The sequence below is a fragment of the Myzus persicae genome, unplaced genomic scaffold, assembly GCF_001856785.1.
Source record: "Myzus persicae strain clone G006 unplaced genomic scaffold, MPER_G0061.0, whole genome shotgun sequence".
In the NCBI taxonomy this organism is placed as follows: domain Eukaryota; kingdom Metazoa; phylum Arthropoda; class Insecta; order Hemiptera; family Aphididae; genus Myzus; species Myzus persicae.
Window position 1 is genome coordinate 200,072 of NW_019101308.1, and position 25,767 is coordinate 225,838.

The following is a 25,767-nucleotide window of genomic DNA, read 5'->3' on the forward strand; positions in this document are numbered from 1 at the left end:
TTAGTACTCGTGTATTATCAATAGTAAGTAAATAATCAATAAATATAGTTTTTGAATTTGTTTATTATCAAACATCAGACAATAAATCAAAAGTTTTCCATCAAAAATTAATTTTACTAATATTTGTTGGTATATGTATTTAGTACATAATATTATTATTGTACACAGCTAGTATAATAGTTTTTTTTTAAATTTTTTTTTTTTAAACAATTTATATATTTTGTAGAATCTGAAAACATAAGAATTATGTCCTTTTTATCCTTTTAGCTTAATGTGAAACTTTAAAAAAATGTGGTTAATAAATATAATATAGTATATAATATTAATAAATAGGTAACATACGATTTTAATACAATCAACTTCGTCTTATAACCTTATCCCAAATTAATTTTACTGATGCTCTTACTATAAAAATTATTTTTACAACTAAGATACTTCTATAGAATATTTATTTATTCAATGATAACTTCAAGCTCTTTTAAACTCTTCAAAATCTCTTTGAGATTGCAAGAAGTATAATTTTATGGTTTAACCTAAAATTATTTTAAACGTGTTTTGAGTTATTCATTATTTTAAATCATAGAACCAAATTGTTCTAAAAGCAATTCTTGTAAACTCGATTAAAGTATTTAAATAAAATTGTTCAGGTACCTACCTTTATATATTTGCTTAATATTAAGTTTAATATTTTTTGGCATTTATACTTTAGAAATATTTGAACTCATATAAAATAAATATATAATAGCACAATACATTAATATAAATTGGCAGCCTTCACAAAAGCACTAGGTCCAGACCCAGACAACATTAAAACAATTCTAAAATACTTAAAATCAATCAATTTATTTAGACTTATATGATGCTGTACCAAAATATAAAACATGTAAACGCTTTTTTCTCTTTTTTTCTCATTCTTATTGATAAGTAAAGCCAATAATCTTTTTTGTTGTGCCTCATTTAAATAAAAAAAAAATTTTAAATATCTGTATATACATTTATGTATTCACAATGGTAAAAAAATGAATTATATTGTTTATACTCAAAATAATAACCATATTATATTTTGGACACTTTAGATATCTACCCTCAATCCTTATAATATCTTTTTAAAAATACTACAAATTTATTTAAAGTCTATAGGTATTTTATAACATTTTATTTTATTATTTTATAATTGCTGCCATATTGTCTCTTCATGATATTCTTCTTGTTATTATTTTATATTCAAATACACAAATTATGTAATGACTTATATAATATAATATTTGTGTAAACTAGCATGAAATTGATCAATATGTTTTTCGTTCATGAGATTTTAAGAACAGATTATCTACCAGTTACTTATAAGTTATAATATGTTCCTAATCGTGTTATTTTCCAAAAAAAGAGTCAATTATAAAAACAATACTGTTATATATGTATTATAGTGAACAGAGCTTTATATCAATAATAGAATGATCGAGGATCTTCTACTTTCTCAAAGAATATTGAAATAAATCAATTGAAACCATTGGTTTTATAAGTATTGAGACCATTTTAAACCAACAAGATAAAACGTGGAAAAAATATTAACTTTTTTGGTTGCAAGGACCTGCTCCGACGTACGGTTGATTAATATTTAATGGAAACCTTAAATCTATTAAATAAATACCATGTTAGCAATAATTATTGAATTCTATATCTACATAATATTAAAATTATATAAATGATTCACTAACAGACAGTTAAACTGAGTTGGATAACTTCTCCTGAAAATTAATTTATTTTAACAAAAATTATTACCATACGCAGAACAGTTTGATGAACAATATTTAGGTCGGTAGGGTCAAGCTAAATAAATAATAGCAAAAAATGACAGAAACACTGGGTATATTGTTATAATACACTTTACGGTTGATATTATATGTTTCACTAAAATATTGAAAACAATTCTAATGTACACCTATAAATAAAAACCATAAGTTTACGGTTAGGTAACAAGATACAAAAGAAAAATTGTGTGTATTCATTTTGCATTAAACCTAAAGACGGAATAATTTTGTCACCGTATATACCAATTGTGTCTAAGGCCTATTATAGATTAATATTGTAGAATAATAATAGTGAATGACAATTAATGATATAAAGTGTGATTATAATATGGACACTACAAAATTAAATATAATACGTAATATACAAAATAAATAAATTCAAATCAAAAAATTTGCATATAGGCTAATATTTGTTGTGGACTTAATTGGGCACAAATATTACGGTTAATAATATTGAAATCTAAAAGTTATGAAAATATAATAATATATACTTTCTTTAAAATCTGTCACCTACCTGTATGATATTATTACACTTATTAAACAGTGCCATATGATACGAAACAATAATTTAAATTACTATTTAGTGGTTTCATTTTTAATTAAAAAGTAATACTTTTTATAAAACCATGATTAATTTAATAAAACAAAATGTGATATTGCAATTATTTAATAATACTGTACAACGTTTAACTAGTAGATAGTCATATTATAAAGTACACAATGTGATATAATGTATAGTTTATTCTATGAAAACCAAATACATATTATAATCTATATTCAGGACTAGGTATTCAATTATAGCTGCATATTATATAAAAGGTATCGACTTAAAATTTTTAATTCATGTATTGCTTAATAATATAAAACGCACAATTTTGTTTTAAATTCTATTACACTATAATTTATTAAATTATTAATCGTATTTTTTCATGAAAAATATACAATTGAAAATTTGGTTTTTAATTTTTAGTATAATATGTAAACAAAAGTGTTTATTTTTCTATATAATAATATTTATGATAAAAAGACAATTTTGTAAAATTCATATAATCATCATTTTCATCATTAATAATATCATGGATATTATTATTACATACTAAGAATAACTATATTTTTTTATATTATATATAATATTTGGTTTAAATAAATTTAAAAAAATAATGCATTAGCAATTTCCAATTATTTTCAATCCGTATATGACAAGAGTATAATAAATTATATTATATGTATTTATGGAGTATTTTAGTTATAGAAATTAATAAATAATATAATACCTTAAAGATTAGTGTTAAAACAGTTTTCATTTATGGGTTGACAATATTGAACACATATTATTAGGTTAATAATATTGCTTTTTAAAAACTTTTTAATTGAAACTAAAAATAAAATGATTGTTAAAAGCTAAGGTTTCTTGTTTTTATGCAGCTATGTTTTCTCACATTATTTCAAAAAGCTAACAAATTGTTCATTATTTAAACAAAATTTAAATTTGTCTACAAATTTATTGTATATTAAATTTTCATTAAAAATTTTTTTCAAAATCTATATGGTAAACTTTCTGGTATCGTAAACGTATTTTACAAAATAAATGTAGGCTAGTGACAAAATATATAGCTTGTAAATACTTTTAGGAATTCAAACTTATTCATTCCGTTCTTTATAAATTACTTGGTTATTGTTAACTGGCAATGAAGCTTTTTACGTAGTATAATAATTTAATTTTAGAAATAAATTAAAAATATAACAGTTTAAGAACGTTTAAAATTAAAAATATTAAAACCCAAGTGCTTTTGAACGCAGTTGTGAAACATTGTTGTTCACAAAAATATAGTTCCACAAATTATGATAATATTTTGGTATAACTGTGGGACTTTGTATGTACAAGTACATAATGCACATATGGTTATGTTTATGTATAGTTGTGCATAAGTATGCACTCATATAATATAATATGTGCAAATATTTTTACATCAGTTGTGTAAATTTCGACAATGTTTGTTACAAATTGTGACTCTATATTAAATCGTATAAAGTTTTTCCTTCGATCATACAACATTTTGTTTCATCATTAAAAATAATATATTCCTGTGCATATTATTAATTGTCATTTAAGATCATCTAATTTGAATATGTTTTTGTATCTTTACATAGGTAAAAATATATATCATACTATAGTTGAAATATCATATGAAAATGACTTCGTTTAATATTTGTAGTACTTTTACAAGGTATCCTTTCATATATTTCATGAGATATTATTCAATTTAAAATCGAAGGTTGAAAATGTGTTACATTTTTAAATTTTGAATATATTTACGCGAAGAAATCATACAAAACAGCTGAATTTACTGTGCAATTTATATTAGAACATGATTTATAGTATACGTATTCATATTTATTCTTAAAATAATACAATTTTCCTATTATGTTCAGTTGGTTTTTAAAGTAATAAATAAAAATTGAATTTGATAACAGTGCTATATGCCAACCAAGTAGCCTACTAAAAACATCAATCCGCGTGAGAAAATATTCTATTTTTTATGAATTATTATGTTACTGAATACATTGTTTAAACTTTAAGCATATCTTTTTTAAAAAAAAGAAATATTTACTAATGTCTACTGACTGCTTATTTATACTTTATAAGTACTTATTTTAATAATTCATAATATGTACCTACAGATTTGTTTTAAAATATCTATATTGTTATAAACTATGATAACAATACGTCTTCACTCGTTAGTTAACTATTCAATTTGAATTAAAGTATACATTTAATTAAGTAATGAAAAAAAAAACGAGGATAAATAATCCATATAAACTTTCATTGTTCATAACTGAGTACTAATGGCCACAGCTGCTGACTTATTTCTTGATCAGAAAAAAATTTTTAATTAATTTAATTTAAGCTTCATGCCAATAATTTGTTTTCTCTGAGAGATTAGTTTTTAATTAAAATATTTTTAATTTTTTAACTAATTGTTGGAAAAATTATAATATTTTTGAAATTGTAAGGTAGTAAATAATAATATTACTATAAATCATTCTTATTTTACTTAAAAATGTAATATTATTTTCACCGTTGTATTACAATACAAAAATATATATTAAATTCTATTAGTTATAATATTTAACTAGACATTGTTATATGTAATACATTTTATTATAAACACGAATTTAACATTGACTATTCTGTGAATTGTAACATATCCAAATATTAATCTTTTTTTTGATTGAATTATTATACTTTTAACTTAATCGTTCAACAACAGATTCGAACTAGGTCTAATATAATATAGTAAACAGTGAAATTATATTGGAAATTAAAAAAAAGAAAAGAAACTCAACGTGTGTATAAAGATTATACAAATTGTACCTGTGTAAAATGTATTTGAAAACTGGTATTATTTACACAATATACTCAAGAATTCATACTTTCCACTAGGTCACGGAAAATGTATATCGTATCATGTGTCTTGGGTACATTCGCAGAACGGGAATTTCGAAATCATCGGCTCTGAAGCACCTCTTCGGAAAACATAATATTATAAAGTTTATACACACAATAATATAATGTATCTTTCGGTTTTCATCGAAAAGTATATACTTTTACTGTCGGTTCCTCGTTTATAAACGTCTATAATAGTCAATAGATACTCGCCCGTATATTAATGGAATCGGTAACGAGACTGCAATGAAATCGATTGCGTTTATGATACGTGCGTACTAACATCAATCTGTGCTGGGGGTTTCACGAGATGAATAACGTAAAAGCTTTTAAAACATTATCCGTTACAATGGGTATACTAATATTAAACTTTAATAACATACCATATTATTATTATTATCATCATCATCATCATCATCGTTATCGCATAGATTAATTATTTATGATTGATCTCGTCGTAGTAAATAAAATTCGCAAAAAAAGGAGTTTCATTCCTTACTACGTATCGTATCATATTATTGTATTATGTCATAATATATACTTCTAAACCTTCGATCATATTCTATATCATGAAAACAATTTTCAGCACGAAACAATCGTTTTCCGTTTGTGCGTTACACTACCAGTAAGGTAATAGTTGTGTAAGGCCGAGATTAAAAATAACTGCAGAACCATATTACTTTGTGTAACACAAAATGCTGAGTGTGCAGTATTCAATACAAAGTGAGCATTGACTGGAAGGTTATGGCAACTCGTTATTGTTGTAAATTTCTTTTTTTTAATTGTTTGTTGCATTTACACATTTTAATTTAATAACTGTACGAATTTTAATAGACTAAACTTATTATATATTTTTAAAAATCGTAATTAATTTATCTTTTAAATAATTTCAAACCATAAACCAATATTATTGTTGATCACTAACATATGACATCTGAATTTGATGTTACAGCTGCTATTAATCGTTAGACTGATGCAGTTTGGTTGGCGGTTGCATAGTATATAATTGTGTATTATCTAAGGGTTAAAGGAATGAGATAAAAATCTTGAGCAATAAAAAATGTGCAGGAAACAAAATATATACATTTTAGCCCATGGCTTAAGATGAAAAAAACGAACTAGTATTTCGATATAAAACTTGTTACAGCTATTATATAAATAAACAACAATGCATAGAAAGCAATTCTGTATGATACAAAGTAAACACAAAATCACTTTTGCATTCAGATGATGTTGTATATTTTACCCACGATTTACGTATTATAAAAAAATATATCACACTATATTTTCATTTCTAGATCAGTCGCAAAATCTGGGAATGAACAACGACGAGGAATGGAGGCCACGGAGACGTGGTTCGCAACTGTAAGTGGGACACTATCATAAAATTAATTTTTTTCTTATTGTCTTTGCGGTCTTATTACCGTTTGAATTCTTACTTAATGATGTTTGGCGGGTTTGGTCTTGTGACAGGCCAGACATCAGCAACTTACGGTCCGCCGCCGAGTCCAGAGGAAGTCGGAGCTCGTTTTCCAGCAGGGGTGGTGGAGACAGTCAACAACTGCAACAACAACAACCGCAACAGCCACAACAGCAGCCTCCACCCGTCATCCAAGAAACCGAGCAGAACGAAACTGTCCGCAGACAGCCGTCGGTAGCTGGCGAGGAGATCAAGATAGTCATACATGACGTGGATTTCGACCCCAACACTATGGGTAAGTCGTTTTGACATGTCGTTCGGGAAAACAGTTAGTTTATTGTTTTTGTGGCATTGTGTACACGGGGTGGGGATATGCACAATTGTGAAGGCGATTTATCTCATCTCTCTATTCGAATTTCTGTTATTATGGATAGGTACTATACATGGTTTTTTGTGCGCTATTGGTCTCGCTGTATTTGGTCGAGTAATTAGAACAATGCAAATTGTATTAATCATATTTAAATATAATCAACTAAGTGGATTTTAATAATTATAATCATAAAAAAATCTAAATATTGAGCAAATGTTTGTTAAATTTATCGGAGTTATTACTAATAATCTAGTTTCTTAATAATGTTACCGAATATGTTGCCAGTTTAGGTGCCATTCACATTAATTAACACAAAAATATTATTAGGCATCATAATAAAATTTGGTCCAATATTAACAATATTTGTCAATGTTAATTAACATTTCATCCACTATAATTAACTCATATTTTAGCATTTATTATGAGCAATATAGCATTTAGCGTAGTCAGGAAAATTCCCTATACAATAGTATTATGCAAAGTTCGGTACAACTGTTGATTTTATTTAGAAGTTTTTGCAAACTATAGATTATAATACTATACAAATAATAAGTAAATATATTTGATCATATTTGACGATAACTACTGTCTAAGCAATAGGTATAATACAATATAATATTTTTATTGAAGGCTGTTTTAATGAATTCTAATAAAGTAATAAATCATTAACTGTAGGTATTACACAAAATATAAATACCTATATAGCAATGTAGATGAGATGAATTAAAATTATTGTTATTTTGAAGAGAACATTTTAGTAATATTTCTCGACTTATTGTAAGTTATATGAAAGTTAGTTATTTCATTAACTGCGTAAAATGTATTTTTTAAAGTTACTTATATGTGTTCGCAATTCAATTAAATAATTTATTTTTACATAATACGAGTTATTGTATTCGGAAAATTATTTTTTTTAGTTTTATAGTCCATTATTATGAATGATATTAACTCGATAAATTATTTTTAAGGTCAATTTATTCAAATCTTTAATAAAATACACTTACGTTGAAAATTATTAACATCAATTTTGAATAAAATAATACGTTTTAATAGAAAAAAGTTACATAGTCACTATTGTTATGTTATATAAATAGAATCTATAAATGCATAACAATTATTCGTATGTATTGTATTTTATGTGTCTTATAATATTGATTGTTAAATAGGTCCTACAATTCCTCGGATTTCAATTCTCTCACAGGCCGTAATTTGAGTAACTAAATAACATTATACCATTTGATGAATATAATATAGAGTTAATACTATTAGCATATAATAATACCATAGTTGTAAAAATTTAAAAATATAATTAAAAAGTTAGAATGTGCTTCGTATTCAAATTTATTTGAAACATCTGAGTTGGTCTTCTGTCACTCCTTTATCTTAGATGTGAATATAAATAAGGTTTGCCTTCATCTGAGTACCCTTATTGTCTTTTAGTTTTTGAACTTGTTGACAACAATGCTTCAATATTTTTTGTTTTCATCAATGACTTCTTTGCAATTGGAAACTATGAGGCTTATTTCATTTCAGACTATACACGTCTCAGTAGGGTTAAAATGTGTAGCTAAAAATAATAATAAAAAAGTAGTAAAAATAAATGTTAATAATCCGTTGAATATTTATAAAATACATCGATTGTTTTTTTTTAAATGTCTGAATAGGCGTTGATAAGTGTTCAAACTTTAAATATTGGCATTGAATGAAATACGCATTTTTAGGACTCATGCTGGTCACAGTACTAGTGTATTGGTGATATAACATTATGATTATAATCATTTGGGTTATAGAAAACAAAACCTTGCGAGTGTAAAATATTATGGAATAGTAAAAATATGTTTCCTGCTAAAAACTAAAGGAAACATTCGAATAATTAACAGCTGGTATAGCATACATGCTTAATATCTATTATTTTGATCTAAGAAGACCTTTTAGTGCGTTTTTATTTTATTCAGCGATTTTCCCTTTAAATCTATTTTGATTATCAGTGAAACTTATTCTTCCAAAAACACAGTGAACACGTTTTAATAGTATAATCCATCATTTGCACACACAAGAACAACCAGTAACAACAGTATAATAATTATTGGTAAGTCTCGTGGACCGACAACGTACAACGTACATATTATTATATGACATAGTCTTGGTCGAATAATTTTGGATTCAGTTTGAAAGTTAGTTTTGATTTTGACGGAACATAGCGTTTTTCGAACTTTCGCTGCTTGATTCGTCACAAACGTGAAAACTGAAACCATATCTATTTTATTCGCTAACGTCGTGTCGCCGTGAATATGTATCAATCAAACGTGTCAAACCATTTGGCGTAAAGGTTAATTCTCCGGACGTATCTATTTCTAATATAGGCGGCTCGAGTACCCCGGAGTTGAGTACTTACTGTCCGTTTTCCTTGAACGGTAGATATTTGGCGTTGGCGGCCGGTTGCTATTTTCGATGCTTACGAACCTATCTCAACATGAACACTCGCAATAGTATCTTGATAAAACACTGATGGTATACCGTTCATCGCTGTATTGCTTTTACGTTTAATACCAAGTTGGATGTATTTCACCTCGATACTATCGCTACCAGGTTATTGGGTATCGAGGACATTGAGATACTCGATATTATTATACTTGGTAACACTTGATCCGGCGAGTAGGACAATTTTGTTATTTTATTCGTTTATTTTTATTTACAACATGGGGAGAAATGTGTTTAGCTATTTAATACAGGTCGAGGTCCAAGAAATCTGACACCACAGTGTCTTTTTAATCGACTTTAGGGATTTTCTGGGATGAATTCATAGACTAAGTTCGATATTAGTAGTTTTGTGTGGCTTACTGCTTTAATTTTGAATTTTTTGTAGTAATATTTAGGAGATTTTCTAGTAATAGAGGATGTTTTAATTTTCGAGATGTAAGAAGAAAGAAGAGTTGTACTACTTCTCAAGACTTCATTCTTCGCTTCATCGCTTTTTCATATAATTGTCCTAATACTGGTAATATAGTTATTAGTCTGTAGAAGGAAGATTTTTTTTTGTTTTTTTTTTTTTGTGTTAGATAGTATAAGGGTGATAATAGATGGTTTCCATATTAACGGGATGTAGGACAATCTCAAATATAAAATTATAAATCAATGTGAGAAGTATAATTGATTAGGAAGATGCTTAAGTATCTTGTTTGTTATTTGATCGTATCCTGTTGATTTTTGGCCCTTAAACTTTTGTAATAAATTTCTTATTTGGTTGGGAGATGTATGCTTGATAGGGACCTAACCTTCAAGAATGGCTAGAATTATTGTTGTTTACGAACATTTGTTTAAATCATGTTGTTTCATTGAAAAACATCATTTTTTATTTTTAAAAAAATCGTATAATCGGATAAAAACACGTCAGTCATCTTCATATTACAATAGAAATCGTATAACGATACCAGCATCGTTAAAACTTCCCCTTCACACAATTTTTTAGAACGGAAGTGCAACAAAATAATTTCACCTCTTTTTTATATTGTTCTTTATTATTAAAAGCTTACATGATGTATATTAACTAAATTTAGATGTGTAAATTTAAAATGTTTATCCTATATACATCAGATAGCATTTTACAGATTGCAGACATAAGAGAATTTTTTTTTTAATTTGATTTATGAATTACTGAGATGAAATAGGCTAATTTAAAACATCTTGGAGACGACCGTGATAATATCTCTGTCTCACGCTATACAATTTTCAAAATATGTTGTTATAGATATTATACCATTCCTATTTTATATAATATAAAAACACATAGCCCGATGCAGTTTATTTAAATGTATTCACTCATTGCTGCGTTCCCATGAGATGATAATAATAATATAATATTCTAAAATATATTGCGACGAACTCTGTTTTGAACAACTATTATAAGCGTACGTAAAATATTAATTAATATGAGTCAAATTATTGTTGTGCTCTGAGTGAGTGCTATATACACAAGCCCCCGTTATGTTGCGGGTGGTAGGTTCATACCTGTGGTTCCACATTATAGCATTTTCAGTCTAAAAATATGGGTTTTATGTAATCTTACACTGTTTTTATGTTTAAAAAAAAAACATCCACGCTGTACAAGTAATAATAATAAGAACATTAATTGTAGACGTAAAATATGGTTTTAATTTTATCTCAGATAAAAAGCCGCGATAGGGTGTCTTTTACATCTATCTAGTGCATAATATATAATAGAACTGACATTGTTTTCTGTATCTGCAAAAAAGGGAAATAATGTGAATCTCAGCTAGGTTATCATTTTACTATAATAATATTCCTTTTGTTGTTAAAATACGAATGCAAGACAATAATCACTGTGATTTCACGTGAGTACCATTTTTACATTTATTTTCAACATTGCTGTTTTTATGATAGCTGTCGCAAGTTTACATGTCAATTATACACTCATATTCAGTGGCTAAACAATACTACGACCAGATATTCAAAATTTTTGATACATTTTTTACACTCAGTGACAGAATTTAACTATGGGTGACTTATTTTAACAGCCCTAAAAGCATTTACTGGAAAAAGTCTTTTTTTTCTCTCATTTCGCATCAAATTGTTATTGTTATCCACTCTATTCCCTCAATGTATAATGAACAAAAGCATGTAGCCGTATGTAGGAAAACAAAATCGTTTATTGTCAGTGTTGGCCAATGTCTATATAAATGTCTACCTATATTTTATAAAATCCAAAATAAATTAGGTACCACACCCACAATTCAAAAATTGTTTATTTTAATTTTTTTAATAACTATATAACGTATACCAAACAATTTAATTAAAATCCAACCCCTCTCACACGCGGTTCATGACATTTGTAATTTATCCCTAAATTAAAGATTTCACATCTTACTCTAATTAGGTAGAAACCCCCCTTTATTTTTAGTGCGTATAAAATATAAAAATGTATAAGTCCTTTCACTCTCCCGAATGCAAGAAAAAATAAATGATCCCATTTTGATTTCAAATCCTAAATTGAATTCTCCCACTTCCCTCCTGCTGACCATACTACTATATTATATTGTCTAGTGAAGGTGCCATACTGTCGTACACTACATCACTTTATCAATTTATCAATTTATCGTTTTTGTTTTTATTGCGAAGCCTGGTTTGTGTTCAGAATTATTTATAATGCCTAGAGAACGTGATTATTTTATACACGTTCGGTGTTTTCTAATATTTTTTTTTCATCCAATTCCTAGACATTATACCAGGTCACTGCGGATTATTTACGTCACTGCGGGTAACAAAATATTTTAATACAAAAAACAAGTATGTGCTTTACACCATAGTTATTAACAATACGTATCTCTCTATATTTATTTATTTTGCATATTATACATCATAACTTAAACTATATTTATTTAAGTAAATATTTTCTGCATCTATAATTTTAATGGTACCAAAATAGTAGTAGAACCATTGATTACCTGTACTCAATGAGAGAAAATATTATTTTTTGTTGTTTGACTTATGCGATTCAAACTCGACCAAATTATCAATACAGTAATTTTCGTTGCTTATGGTATTATATTATTAACCACAAGGAAAAACTTTCTTGGACATTGAATTAATTGACAGTAGTATAAAAGTAAAGAATTTTTTTTCTTTCTAATTATACCCTGATACCCTGAATTGTAACTGTTTAATATGTGGTTTTGTTTTCGGTCAGTACTGTATTGAATTATTTAGATTCTACTCGTATATAGTATGACATGGTTTTTGAGGATAAAAGAATGATTGTTGTAATATATATATATATATTGTTGTACCTATATATGCATATGCGGATAGAATATTTCATACAAAGTATTATCTATCTATTAATATGAGGCAATTTAATCTAATTATTGTGATGAATTAAATATCTCTTGGGTATTCGGGAAACAAATTTAAACGTAATGCTGTTTTGGTTTTACTTTTTGTTATCTTTGATTTTTTCACCTCAATAAAAGACTTTGTCTTTTTTTACATTAATCGTCAATAATAAAAGCTTATCGCTTAAGCTCATTAAATTTAGTACTATATTACAAGAAGAATTAAAAATCAAAAATGAATGCAATCTGTTTGTTTATTTTGTTTAAGCATTCGATGTGTTAGTAGTTTAGTGTACAAAATGGTTTTCAACATATAAAACTGAAATGACAACATTGTCTTAAGTACTAGATATTACAATAAAATCATTGATTTTCTATTATTATAAAAGGAGTTATTTTATATTGGTAAAGGTCAAACACACATTATTATATTGTGACTTTTCTCTAGGTGTTCGTTCAGGATCCAAGCGTAAAGTAATATTGAAGCGTGACCTTACAGACAAAGCTCATCGAAGTAAGTATAATAAATCATATAAATGTTTTTAATACATAATTCGTTGCAAACAAATTCTAAATAATTTAAGACTGAAACATACTAATAAAAATGCAATTATTTCTAACGTTCAAATATTTGGTAAATAATTGGTAGTTGCATTATATTAGTATTAATACCTCTTTATTCTATACATATATTATAAACATTAACAGTTTTATTAAAATACTTGTTACAACTATAAATAGGTACTGAAAGCATTCAATATTTGAAGTAATTTAATTATCTGTTGACTGTTATTGACTGGATCGCAGAAATTGTAATAATATAATATATTTTTAAACCGCATAAAGTAGATATTTATAAATTATTGATTAAAACAAACCCATTACATATTATTTAAGATTTGTATAAAAGAGATGTGTCGTGTCTTAAAAAATATAAAAACTTAGAAAAATAAGATAAGAGACCAACACATAAAGCTTTAAAGTCTTAATATATGACATATATCTATCTAAGGTAGATGAGACTTTCGGGTTGAGACACCCTATATTTAATAGATTTTCGTTTTTTTTTTTTTTTATCTTTAAAGGATTTATGTCTAACTGCCATTTAGGATTGGAAAAAAATTGGTTTTAAAAAAAACTCTTAAGATGTAATCTTATAAGCTTAGCAACATTTTTTCTAAAAAGTGAAATGAAATGATAGGTAGCTTTACTGTGTTATTGGGTTAATATATTGGTGAACATTTTTTATTATAAGAATTAATACTGCATCATATTATTTATAAAACATTTTAAATTTTGAAGTAAGTAATGTATAATATATTTATATAATATGTTACAAACTTGTAACAAAATACGAATCTAACCTCAATAAATAAGAATCGTTTTCAATATTCTATAAAGAACTCTTCATTGATTTCAGTAAGTTTATTTTACCGAGGAATAAGAAAAACTAAATTATTTTACTATGTATCCATAAATATAAAAATATAGTTTTTTTTTATAGAAATCATTGTCGATAAACTATTTCTTAATACTATTTTATTTGTAAATATAATTTTTGATCACATACTAAATATTACAAATAATGATGAATTGATAAGTATAAAAATAAATTACGTAAATAAATTCTTACATAATTATATTATTAACATTTATAAATGTAGAGTGATTTTTTAGCATAAGGGAACTATAGTAAGTTATAGAATGTGTGTTTATTTTCATTATAAATATATTATAATTATTACGTTAAATGTAAGTGCTTTGACAAAACAATTTAATAATAATAATAATTCGCTTGTATCATACGAGTATAAAAAAAATAACTCGTAGCACTTATTGTGATATAATTTTAAATTTGTCGTTTTTCAATCTTTCACTTGATAGCAATAAACACATAGTTTAACAAACAATTTAAGTAGGTTATCTTATTGGATGTATATTATTGTGGAATACATTTTATGCTCTTCCAATTATCATGTACAATATTATTACCGACAGTCTATGAGAAATAGTTTTAAAACTATAAATGTGTCATCATTTTTTTTTTTTTTGCTTAAGGAATTATTCGAGTATACAATAGAAACAGTTTAACCTTAACACGAAATATACACTAATTATGCAGATTTCGACATCTTCGGGTGTATTTCGAAAAAATAAGATAACATTAAGCATACTAGTGACAAAAAGTACAAAAATGTCTCACTGAATAACTCCCTCAATTTGTTAGATTAGACAGTACGACGAGATTGCTAGTCGTTAAAACGGTGCCCCATTCACACTTTAAAGTTTTTTCTTCTCTTTTTAAGCTGTCAAAGATAACTCGTAATGACAATGTCTCGCGATCTTTTTTTTCTTTTCATCTCTTTAGCTCGAGGATTTGGGATGAGAGTCGTGGGAGGTAAGATCGGCCCGGATGGACAGATGTTCGCGTCGATTGTGTGGACCGTTCCGGGTGGCCCAGCAGAAAAATCTGGTCTACAGCAAGGCGATAAGGTACAAAATTCTAATCTTATTCTCGCGCGCCGCTATTGCCAATCGCTAAAACGAGTGGTTTATTTTTTTTTTTTTATCGTCCATAGGTCCTTGAGTGGGCTGGCATGCCGTTGGCCAATCGCAGTTTCGAGGAGGTGTGCGGTATCATAGACCGTTCAGGTGACGTGGTGGAGCTGTTAGTGGAACAAGGATACGAATTGTGAGTTTTTTTTTTTATTTACGTTCCAATCGGCATTTTTTACAATCACATATATCTACCTACTACCGGTATCTAGACATTTCTAATAACTCCAGTTTAAGAATTGCGACAATTAAAAAATATGCGTTATGTTTCTGACTAATAACGACTAATAAAATCATGTGTTGGAGGCAAACGTATAGGCACCTAATTATGAAGGGATGAAACAGTTTTAAAAATTCTACAGAAAACCGTTAAACATTTCGTTAGTGATGGTTATCAATTACCGTCACTATAGTATAAGCTATAGGTTACCGGTAAAGAGATAACCGCTTCCATAAATTGTCTTTTACTGGTTTTTTTTCTTGGTCATCAATAGCAGAGTGAATAATATGATAGGTTATTTAATTATTGATTTCCCAATACAGAATATGATCAGACAGTGGTGACTAATTATATCATTGATATTACGTCTATACATTATATTCTATAAGTAGGTACCTATAATTACCTATGCATACGGCATACCTATGTATAAACATAATTTATCAATTATTTCCATACACGGATAGAGTAGTAAGAACCACTAAAATTCAGAAATAGCATTTTTTATGGTTAAGTAATCATAATTTATTGATGCTGCCAAACGAAATTAAATTGATAATATTCATAAGTGATGGTAGTCCGTATTTACAAATATTAAGAATTGGCAAGACGTTTTATTTAGTTTATATTAGAAAAAGTATCGTCGTGATAAACTAAAGACTTCACTTCTCTTAGAATCTGAAATTAGTTATTGTGGCTACGACTTAAAACTTTCATAATATGATCGTTCTTAATGAAATACTATAACATTATTTTCTAAAGCCTGCACCAGAAACCTTACTATTACGGCGTACAATAAATTGTTTACCAAAAATGATAAGCAATCTTATGTTTGCAGAAGGATTTGCGATCTACTCGACGAGCCCGGACCAATGACGTCTAGAAAGAACTCTGGTGAAGCTATGGGTTTGCAACTAGGTTAGATTTTGTTGTTTTAAAATACGTATGCATTATTATAAATCCCCGTAAGTTTCTTTTTAAATTAGTGTAATTCAATCGAGTAACGAACGGTATATGGTATATAAATAGTAGGCACATATCCGATTCTTACCTATTGTACATTATTTCCATTATTGTGTCTTGTACATTATTTATTTCCTATACCGCGAAATATTTTTCCAGTCGCAAAATTACGATAATAAAAACACCGACATTATAGAGCAGCGGAGATGCCTTAATGAAATTGTAGTATTAGTATTTGTGGAACCGACGATGCAAAAGCGCAAAAACATTCCTGATTGCAGAATTTACGGACTTATAGTTTGCTTGTTACACCCACAGAAAAATTACGCCCTCACGCGATACCAGCTACGATGCTCGTCGCAATTCATTTATTCGTTTTATTCATAAGATTTAACTTTTAAGTTTTAGACTCAATATTCTGATTTTAAGTAATGTTTACCAAAAAAAAAGAAAGATATTAATAAATGGCGACCCAGAATATATTATAGGTTATAACTTATAACCAATTTTCGGTAAAAAATATACAATTTAATATTATAATATTATATACCCAAACATTAAATGTATACATAAGTACATAACACATTTAACAAAAACAAATCATATAAAGTTCATATAAAATTATTAGGTACTTATTATATTTATTATGTTGTTTATTTTAAAACTAATTTATTAACAAAAAAGAAAAAATCATTAAATCGACATTTCAGATGGTTCAGACTCTCCGGCGTCCCCGACGAGAAGAAAACTACCTAAGACTCCGGTATAGAATTTAAACATTTACGGTGTATGTACAGTATAGTAGTTTCGATCCTTCAGAAATGTTATTTAGTGAACAGCTCTTGTTTTTGGACATGAAAACGATACTAATAATAATAACAATAATCTCTATCAACATTCGAAATTGTAACATATCTATATAAACGGTGTTTTTTTTTTTTACTATTATTTATTTTAAAATCAATATATTATGTTGTACATTAAATCATATACTATTTATTAAATAGATTATATTATATATTATATATATAAATATATCCATAGGGCATTTAACGGACGATATGACGTATGATATTATTCCAATGTAATTATACAAGCGAGCAAATTTAACTAAAGGCAACCTTTCGAATAACTATAATAATCTAATATTGAGTAATACAGCCATCGTATCATATTATACAATACAATATTTATATTTCTGAAGGACGATGTTTTTTCCTGTATGTTGGTTTAAGTAGATAGTGCGTGCGTTTTGATTTGATATTATTATGATTTTATTTCGTTATTTTGGCGGTATTATTATTTATGTAAATAGGCCAGTTTATATCTATTATGTATAAGACAGTACTGATAACTGATATATATATATGTATTTATATAAATACATGCTATATACTATAACATTATACAGAGATAAAATAAATCAAATATGGCTACTTCTCAAAGGCTGTGCTACATCAGAACAATACTATCGAAACCCCTGAATTCTCCCGAAGTTTCTGTTGCTAGGGATGATATTTTATAAAATTTTATTATAATAATTACTCTTTTACTTGTACGTAAGACTGATTTTTTGGGTTTTCATTAGCTATAAAAATCATAGGCATATTAACCGATCCTGTTTAGTTAATATGTCTATAAATTATGATAAAATCTGTGGTCAATGTATTAACGATATATTAATAATCTTATTACATTATTACTTTAATGAAATGCACTATGTATTTCAAGTTAATATCGTAACAAAAAATATTTTCACTATGCAGATGGTTTAATAAGAAAATCTTCTGCTGATATCGATCATCTGAATAAATGTGGTAATAAATTATTATTAGATTTAGGTATCTACTATTAAAAAGATAATATATTATATGTCTGTTAAACAAGGGTAATTTATATTATATTCATTGAGTGTATTTGGTATATTATACTTTAACTTATTATAATTCTGCTTAAGTATATACATAATATATACATTAGCAATATACTATGTAAATATAAGTCCATTAGTAATATAAGGTTAGGTTAAGGAGAGAGAATCCGTCGACGGTAAATTTCAATCCAGAGAGATTCTGAAATACGGAGAATATTAATTTATATTATAATCCCGAGTATATTATGATGAAATATCATGTAGATTATCATTAATCGTAAAAAATTAAACGAGTAGGTAAATTACATACAACTAAATTGTATTCATAAAAACATAGGTACCTACAAGAGGAAGAGAGAGTCTATATTTTAGTGTTATGTATAGTGGAGCATAATGTATCATGTATGATATACCTATTTAAAAATACGTACATCATTACCATTATTCATCAATCAATTCATATTACACTTTGGTCACGGTTTTAATTTTTGAAAATATTTAATATAATCAGACATGTATACTAACAATATCCTTCATAAGAAAACTTAATTTCATTATGGGCAAATAAAAACAGTGCCGAATTCAGATAAATTATTTAATATATTATGTTATATATTTTTATTAAATACTATTTATACATCATATATACAATTTTAAGTCTTACATTAGGTATATTTACTTTAGACTTGCTAGCATAGAATTCAATGCATTAAACAAAAGAATCAAAAATAAATTTAAATATTTTACTTTTTATTTTATTTGTAGTGGTAATCAGAATCGCTTTGGAGTGCACTTTATCGGATTCACTTAATATTCAAAAAATTCTAATGAAACATTTCAATAAGATTTATTGCGAATAAATCAGTTTGTGATTTGCTTACCATAAAAATACTTTTTTACCCGCATCGTTGACTCCCTGACGGATTCCTCTTACTTAATTTGTTTATAGAGAATTGATTAATTTCATGATATTTTGTTTCTAAATAAAATACTCGATTAAATTTATATACATATTCATATATTCATCAATATTTTAAGACCTACTTACACCTATATAATCATATTATTCAGACTAATGTGGTTCTTAAAATATTTAAAATTATGTAAACGATATAATAATAGTTGAAAAATTACCTAGTTTAGATGATTAAAAATTATTGGTTTTGTCAAAAATTTAAATAATATAGGTAAATATAATAAATACATATTATTATTAACTATGATGAATGGTGGTATTTTTATTATCATTCCAAAAAAAAGTGAAATAACTATCAAGTGCCATGAATGGGATTCAACTATACTATTATATTAAAACTATAATATATTGAGTGATTGAAGTGCTGTAGTAAAAAATATAGCCTCAAGAAACACTAGTCTGCCATGTGAATGGACTTCTGCACGGTCAGCAACTCTCAAGAGGACAAGTGTCAGCTAGTGTCTGAAATAAATATACATAAATATGTATTTATACTATTTTTTTATATATGGCTAGGGTGATTTAATTTTAACAGTAAATACTCAAATACTCTTTATCTCAAAACGTGTTAAATTTTTTTATTAAACTCTTAATAATAATTTTCAATCCAGGAAAATCAATAATTTATAATATGTTCTAATATTATGTATATACCTACTCGCATTTTCTCACATATTATTATGTATATTATATTGTATGATTAGGTATTTGTTAGGTAATTAATTACAATACCTACTGGTTAGATATTACAATTTTTTTATGTGGAATATAAAAAGTAATAACGTAACCTAACCTGTGAAATATTGAAAGTATAAACGTATGTAGTCGTCCAAAAAAAGAGAAAAAATGAATATAATATAAAATTAATGTAAAAAGTTACTAAACAATATAATTTTAATTTAATTAAAAATTCTCATCCAGAAAAATGATTAAAAAAGGACAATCTTTTATGAGATAATTAGTATTAACTGTTATAATATTATATAAATCATACTGTATACAATATACAATACACAATATACAATAAACATATTATTATATTGTATATTTGTATGCACATAATGCATAATATACATATACAAAATCCTTTTAAAACAAAAAAATCAATTATTAAGTGGTCCTAAGGCCTTATATTATATATTATCTATACATATTACATATGTGTGTGTGCGTGTTTGTGTGTTTTATATACTTTTTTTTATGTATATACTATGTGACTATGTGAGTATGAGTACCTACCACCGTTATTGGACACACCAAGCTCATCCTTGAACATGTAAGTTTTTTTCCTTATTTTATACCTATATCGTCATTAACAACATATATTATTACATGATACATATTACATACTTATATATGTATATTTTTTTACATACTTCACTCGATACGAATATATTATTCACACCTTGCTTGTCACGCATCGAAGCAAATTATGACTAAAATTCTCGTAACCGTAGTTTACCACATTATATTAAACGGCGTTTTGTTGTTTTCTGTATACCAGCATATTTTGTTTGTTCTCGAGAATTCCGATACTGTCTATGAATTATCTTCACACGGATTCGAAAAGATTTCACGTTTTGTGATGAAATTGTTATGGCGGACGGACCAAGAATGCATTATTATAATTTTGTGTCCATTAAAATCGATATATTCACACATTTTAATGTTGACAGCATTGGTTTTGAATTCTTTTTACTACTCATAAACAGATATTATATATTATTTTATCACATGTTTTTAGAACCATTTATGAGAAAGATACGGCGAGTGCTTGGTATTAATTCGAAGGCGCACTCGTCATTATCATGGCGTTTCGCACGGAAATTCGTCATAAAATTAATATTTTAATTATAAAAAATATAATTGAACTTGGTCGCTTTGAAATTTATGTAACGATTATGACAATACGTTGTTACGCGCTATTGGCTATCAAACCGAACACAATATTTTCATCATTGTAATGCGATACTTAAAAATAAAAATTCGTTCGAAACGTTGAAAAACAAAAAAAAAATGATTCAATTTCATAATCCGACTTTTCCACAGAAATACGGCAATTCGCTTTTTAAATAATTGACTATAGTCATGGTTTGCTAAACTCCGTTATGCAACCATTCTTTGTACTATTTTTCAGCTTTTCGTCGTGTGCTTGACATGTAATGTATTTTTTTTCTCATATACATATAACTTATACATAAAACTTTTTTTTTCATCATCTTGCAGCTTGTTATTCAACTACCTACCTATTATTATTATTACTACTACGTATATTATTATTAAAACACAGACATTCACCCTTGTGATTGTTTTACACATATACCTACACGATTTAGTTTGGGTAAACATTATAGTATACTATATGATACGTTTACCTAATTATACAATTAGGCCTTGTCATTACACTTATATTATAATAATATATTGGTTTAAGATCAAAAATGTTTGTAACATAATCCCGTGTTGTGTTGTTGATTGTATCCACGCAATTGCAATTATTATTACTATCATTATTATTATTATTATTATTATTATTACTATCATTATTATTATTATTATTATTATTATTATCATTATTATTAATATTACGTACCTATCTTTCGAAATCATCGGAAGATTGTTTTATATTTTGTTTGTTTTTGATTTAATACATTACACGTAATCCATGTAACGCCCCACATAATATTATAATAGTGTCCACCGCATTCTTAACTTGAACCCCGACAGCCTTTGAATATACCCACTTTTTTTTTAGTCCTGTCCAAAGTAGGCATATGTTTTATACATATGTATCTACACATACAGCTGACTATATACTTGTAAATTTAATACATAGTTAAACTCATTTAGTTTATGGACTACCAGTTTTGTACTTACATATATTAACGTACGACCAATGCATATATTACGTTTACGTATGATCATAATTTTCGACTATCGTCAAGCTATTTGTAATTTTTGTTTTGTTTCTAGCTTTCAGCATGTGAGCTTCTTCATTTTGTTTTTTTATTTGGTATACATAGTCCTGTATTTAAAATTTTTATTAATTTAAAATAACAGTAATTAAAGTATCAATACACGAGAAGTAGAAAGATACCAATAGATACATATTATAATATATTTTATCGACTCCTTGTTATAGCGAGAATTTAGTATATTGTGATTTACAGTATAGCTAAGCAAAAATATATTTCATTTTTGAATTTGTTTGCATGAAACGATACATTACTTTGCCAACGTTTGATTAAAAAAAAAATGACACGCTCCGAATCAAACAATTTTTTTTTTCATCATAGTACGATATTATTGTCTTGCGGATTTTTATTTTTAATCAAACTGCTACCTTTATATTATTATTTTTATATTATAACCATTGCTATTCTATTTCAGTGCACGTAATCGAATCATACCTTTATAATAATCGTACATACAATTCTTAAAATTGTATTTATCACGTTTTCGTTTTTTAAATCTCTCGATTTTCTAGACGTCTGGCATGTCTCAGCCCATCCCCGAAGATTCCATTCGAGAAAGAAACATCATTGGTGGTATTCAGATGCAAGTCTGGTACAGGGACGGGAAAAACGAATTGTCCATATCTGTCTTGGCAGCCAACGGCTTGCAGATGAGAAACGACGCTGATTATGGTTCACTACCAGAAGCATATTTGCAGATAAAACTTCTTCCGTTCACGTAAATAATTATAATAGTATATTATAGTATCATAATTTCTTAAACGTTCCAACCGATAACCCCCAAACTGTGACTATAAATCGAGCGAACGAAAAACCACACAAAAACACATAATAAATTAAAACAATAAAATACAATCTACGCATTCGCCGGAAAACACTTAAATGTTAAAATCGATGCATATAGTTTTTATAGTCAGTATAATATATACATTACAAATATTGCCTGAAAATAAAAAAACATTGAGAAACTAAAAAACCAAAACTCTATCGTCTAACTAGTGTTTTTTTTCTTAACTGATAGATGGAAAAGGTAAAGATGCTATATCAAATATTTAAAATTAAAGGAAAATAATATAAATATAAATACTTTAATTATTACTTATAAAACAACTATAATATTATGAAAATCAAAAACCTATTTTTATTAGAATTGTAAATGCCTATAGGGAGTTGAATAAAACCATCCATCAAATTTCAATAAAAAACTAATTTAAAAATTAAATTTATGTAAAAGTGCTTTTTCAATATTTGAAACCATTAAAATATAAATATACTCTCAGCGTTATAACTTATAATACTCGTATTATGTGTTAAAAGTTTGAAAACACGCAAATGATTTTGATGAAAAATAATATTTTTACTTGGTATTTTTTATACATGAACATTTTATATTATTATTGTATGCAATAAAATATGTGTATTAATTATATATTTAGGTGTGTGTATACAGGTACGAATACTGAATTATTATTTTCGTTTAATTACATTAATTTTTACACTTTTGCTTTTCCCTACTTTTCACATTTTATAGTACATTCATACAATCGTGTATAATAGTTTTGCAGGTCGCTTTCTAATAAGTTAATTATATTTAAAAAGAAAAGTTTCAAAGCTCTTAAGCCTCCTTTTTGATAATCTCAATATAATTGTAATAATTTTTAATTTGTATAATAAATACAACTTAAAATTAATATTTAAATTAAGGAAGAATTTTTGAATATTTAATAATTATATTATTTACAACTAATACAATAGGTACAACAAGATCGCTGTATCACTATTTACAATACTACTAGATATTTTCGTGTACCTGCCTACTAAATTTTGGAATTTGAAATTATCGCAAATTTTACCTTTACTTAATAAACCTTTTCAACTTGTGATTTCATAATTCTCAAACTAATTTAACTGTAAAAATAATTAAAAACTACCTTTGAATTTTCAGGAAAAAAAAATTATTATATGGGTTTGTATATTTCTTTTCACTTTGTTTTTTAATATTTTAATTTTCCTTAATCATTTTTTTAAAGATCCAGTATAATTTCGAATGAAGTACAAAATAATTTTGTGGATATTTAAATTATGAGATTCCTTAAGAATTCATAATACAATACAATAACCCTGCAACGTGCATTCAATAATCGGAAGTGTGCTTTCATTACTTTAGTTATTACTTACATTAGTTAATTAATCAATTTAATATTTCTTCTTATCATTTTGTTTACCATCTTTATCACATAAACATAGATTTGTATTTTTAGTTTTTACTCAAAGAAACTCTAAATCCAGTTTTAGTTTCTATTATGAAAATTAAACTTTTAATTTTAGTTTGCGTTTGAAATCTTTTGTTTTATTTTGTACTCAAACCATCAAAGTATATACTTTTCAGTTTAATAAAATTATTAATTATTTACTACATTATAAATACTATATTATATTATTTTCGTTTCTTAGGAAATAGCATACTCATAGATAAAGCATGATTCACAAGGTTTAACCGCTGAAATAAGTCGATTGATGAATAATAATTCACAGTTATAAATCTCTATTTGAGACTAAAATAACTCATAATTTTTCAGGAAATATATAGTACTTGAACTCAATACTATTGGCATCGTATTTTCTATGTATTACCTATGTTATTTTTTCATGATACTTTTAACCAACTATATAATGTATAATAATATTATAAACGTTCTTCAGCATAATACTTATGTTATTGTTTTTCGAAAATATATAATTACGATTTTCCATAAAATGTATTTATGTTATTCATATCAGTTTTAATAGCTTTCGAAAGTTGTACATTACCTATATGTATAGCACATATCATATTAATATGGAATTAGTTTTAAAATATTATTTCATTTTTATCTCATTAAAGTGTGGAGACAAATATTGTAAGGACTGAAGTCGCAGAACCATCACTGAATCCCATATGGAATACCACGCTTGAAATGCCAAATGTTCGTTCTGAGACACTAATCGAAAAGCAAATGGAAGTCATACTTTACGATTACAGACCAGACAAAGAGGACGTAATATTGGGTAACTTTTATGAATAAAAAAAAAATTTTAAATCGATTCAATAAAACATAGTTTCTATTTATCTGACTTGTTCGTTATTTTTACAGGCGAGTTTGTAGTCAATTTACAAAATGCACTTTTAGACAACGCAATGATTTGGTATGAATTGGAGTCACCGAATCATAGCAAAGCCTCTAAATCACCAAGAAGTTCAATTTCCGAAACTGGGAAAGGAGGATTAAGGGGTCAAATCCGTTCAGTATCTGGTACATATTATTA

General features: G+C 26.6%; 1 protein-coding gene across 3 annotated transcripts in view; it reads left to right on the forward strand.

Moving 5' to 3' along the window:
- LOC111028601 (regulating synaptic membrane exocytosis protein 1) overlaps nt 1-25,767 on the forward strand; it is a 192,797-nt gene that overhangs the window by 160,876 nt on the left and 6,154 nt on the right. For all 3 annotated transcript variants that reach the window (XM_022307317.1, XM_022307316.1, XM_022307318.1), the window contains 10 exons: nt 6,558-6,624; nt 6,733-6,974; nt 13,347-13,412; nt 15,267-15,391; nt 15,478-15,590; nt 16,513-16,592; nt 17,348-17,400; nt 22,974-23,179; nt 25,346-25,509; nt 25,596-25,754. In XM_022307317.1, the coding sequence (XP_022163009.1) occupies nt 6,558-6,624; nt 6,733-6,974; nt 13,347-13,412; nt 15,267-15,391; nt 15,478-15,590; nt 16,513-16,592; nt 17,348-17,400; nt 22,974-23,179; nt 25,346-25,509; nt 25,596-25,754 (1,275 nt within the window). The remainder of the gene's footprint in view (nt 1-6,557; nt 6,625-6,732; nt 6,975-13,346; nt 13,413-15,266; nt 15,392-15,477; nt 15,591-16,512; nt 16,593-17,347; nt 17,401-22,973; nt 23,180-25,345; nt 25,510-25,595; nt 25,755-25,767) is intronic.